We start from the raw sequence: 2735 nt of genomic DNA on the forward strand, positions 1-2735 counted from the left end.
CCCCTAGGATCTCCCCAAAGGTAGATCCTCAGATCTCTTCCTTGGGGATCAGGATAAACTGAGGAGTTGCAAAGGATTAAACCCCCAAGGCTACTGTTGCTCCGGTGTGTCTGAGCCCCTTCCAAAGAGATGGGCACTGAAGTTCTTCCAGTCAACCCGGTAACCCTGACTCTGCCCTCCAGTCCTCAGAGATCGGAGAATGTTGGCATGGCTCTTCTTTGCCACCCCAGGTCCTCCAAATGTCTGTCCAGGATCTCCTGACCACTTACCAGCATGTGTTCCGCCAACCACCCTTCCTCCTTGGCCAGCCGGCTGGCTATCCGCAGCGCGAAGCACTTCTTCCCAAGCAGCGAGTTCCCGCCATACCCACTTCCAAAAGAGATGATCTCTCTGCGGTCCGGAAGGTGGGCGATCAGGGTCAGCTCGGGGTTACAGGCCCAGTTATTGATCAAAGGCTCTGAAAACAAACACCACACGAGTGTATGATGTGTATTCCTGCCCAGGTCTCCAGGCTGGCCTTGAACCAGCTATGGAGTAAGGAACTTCCGATCCTCCTGACACTACCTCCTGAATGCTGGGATGATTGACCTGTCTCCCCATGTTCAGTTTATTTGGTGTCTGGGATCGCACTCGGGCCTCATGCATGCACTCTACCTGCGGAACCACGTCCCCAACCCCTCCATTTGCTTTTGATTTGGAAAGAACGTACTTACTTTTTAAGGGAAGAGGGCACCCCACCGAGTGGAGGCACTTGATAAACTCCCCGTCGCCCAGGGCCTCCAGCACGGATGTCCCCATTCGTGTCATGATCCGCATGCTGGCCACCACATAGGGCGAGTCTGTCAGTTCAATGCCAATTTTGGCCAGAGGCGAGCCCAGTGGTCCCATGCTAAATGGGATGACGTACATGGTGCGACCTGCAGAGGCAGATGGGTGGGATTGACGCTACAGAGGCTTGCAAAACATCCTCACATCAACTTCCGAGTGGTACCCATGGCTGTGTCTTGCCCGACATCATGTGTTCTGTTGCCCACCAGACTCTGGTTTGCAAAACTTAAAATTTTCAAAACCACCCCACTTGGTTGTACTAAAGCCACTTTAAATCCACACTAATGGAAAGCATCTTATTTATTTATTTATTTATATTTTATCTATTTGATATCACTTATTGAACCCACGGTCTTACATGCTCTAGGCAAGCACTCTACCACTGAGCCATACCAACATCCTGCTTTTCAGTTTTTATTTTGAGACAAAGTGTTAAGTTGCCCAGGCAGGAAGTTTGAATCCTCCTGCCTCAGTTTCTCAATGTCTAGGATGACAGGCCTGAGCCACCAGGACTAGCAGGAAGCACTTTAATAGTCCTGCATCACCACCCATGCAGTAAAACTGGCCAGTACATTTTCACATGTCCACCCTATGCAGCTCAGGCCACCCTCAAGAGCATGAACTGTGTACTCAGGAAACTGTGAGGCTTGGGGGTTCGGGTCCACTCACCTTTCATACACCCTGGGAACCTGGTGTTAAAAGCCTTCTCAAAGTCCTCTTCTGACATCCAGCGGCCCAGCTGGCTGAGGCCAGTTTTGGGGATGGGCACAGTGTCTCTCTGCTCCTGAGTGATGATGACCGTCTTGCTTTCGATCCTGGCCACATCCCTGGGGTCAGTCAGAGCCAGCCAACTAAAAAAGTCACAGGAATTCCTTCAGCAAAGCATCCTTAGGGATGTGTCCCTCTTGCCTATGCCAGGTTCTTCCAAGGCTAGCAGGACACAAGGAGATTGTCCATGTTCCTTAAATATGGAAACCAAACCAACAGGGACTTTTGCTAGACCATGAGCTGGCCATGGGGAAAGGGACCACCTTCCATAGTTGTCTAGAATCTATTGGCTGGCTATGCTAACCTCACAGGGTGTCTGGATTCTGGTCATTCTGCTATGGACTCCAAGAAGGTGGAACTGGGGAGCCTGAGGGCCAGAGAGTGTGGGTTGAGGGGACTCACCAGTTGTCATATTTCTTCAGCTTGCGGATGACACCCTCCTCCTGCATGTGGTCCAGCAAGCGCCCATACTCCTCCTCAGAGCCGTCACAGATGTGGATATGTTCCGGCTGGCACAGCTGGGCATTGCCTTCCACGAACTCCCTCACTGCCTTGGGCAAGCTGTCAAGGCTGCCCTGGACGACCTTGGCAGAGAAGTCCAGCCCGTTATGCAGCTGAGGAGGCATATTTGCCACTGTGTGTGAGGCAGGGATCCTGGTGTCACCTGAAACAGAGGAAGAGGCTCCTAATCACCGACTCCCACGGCTCCTCCCAGTTCCTCCTGTAGACTTCGCATGAGCTGCACGTGGCCAGGAAGCTGTGTTTGTCAGGGTGAAGAAAGTGAGTCGCCCCATCTCCCATATTTACTGAAGGGTGAGTGAAATGGCCCTACCTACCTTTCTGCCTGTAGGAAGGTCTGGATCGGAGATGGGAGGGTGTCTTGCCGGATTTCCTCTGTTGACCGAGGGCGTGTCCCAGAGGGAAGGCCGACTGTGCCAGTGACCAGCCTCCCTCGCTTTAAATACTATACACAAGGCAGGACAGCCCTGCCCCTCAGCTGTACCCGGAGGCTCGCCTCTGACGTAAGGGGCAGGCCCTTGGCTCATAGCCATGGTCAGCGAGGTTTGGAACCGACTTACCACAATGAACCCTGGGAAGATAATGATTGAACTGCAGTTGTTAATGAATGCTGGGAGGCC

General features: G+C 52.6%; 1 protein-coding gene across 1 annotated transcript in view; it reads right to left on the minus strand.

The window, feature by feature from the left end:
- Pck1 (phosphoenolpyruvate carboxykinase 1) overlaps positions 1-2518 on the minus strand; it is a 6493-nt gene extending 3975 nt beyond the window's left edge. Inside the window, exons 1-5 of the mRNA XM_005362802.2 lie at positions 2433-2518; positions 1999-2260; positions 1498-1679; positions 714-917; positions 270-457 (exon numbers count right to left, since the gene is read on the minus strand). Coding sequence (XP_005362859.1) covers positions 270-457; positions 714-917; positions 1498-1679; positions 1999-2222 — 798 coding nt within the window. The 5' untranslated portion in view covers positions 2223-2260; positions 2433-2518. The remainder of the gene's footprint in view (positions 1-269; positions 458-713; positions 918-1497; positions 1680-1998; positions 2261-2432) is intronic.
- Between the last annotated feature and the right edge of the window lie 217 nt (positions 2519-2735).

This window comes from Microtus ochrogaster, linkage group LG8, assembly GCF_000317375.1.
Source record: "Microtus ochrogaster isolate Prairie Vole_2 linkage group LG8, MicOch1.0, whole genome shotgun sequence".
Lineage (NCBI taxonomy): Eukaryota > Metazoa > Chordata > Mammalia > Rodentia > Cricetidae > Microtus > Microtus ochrogaster.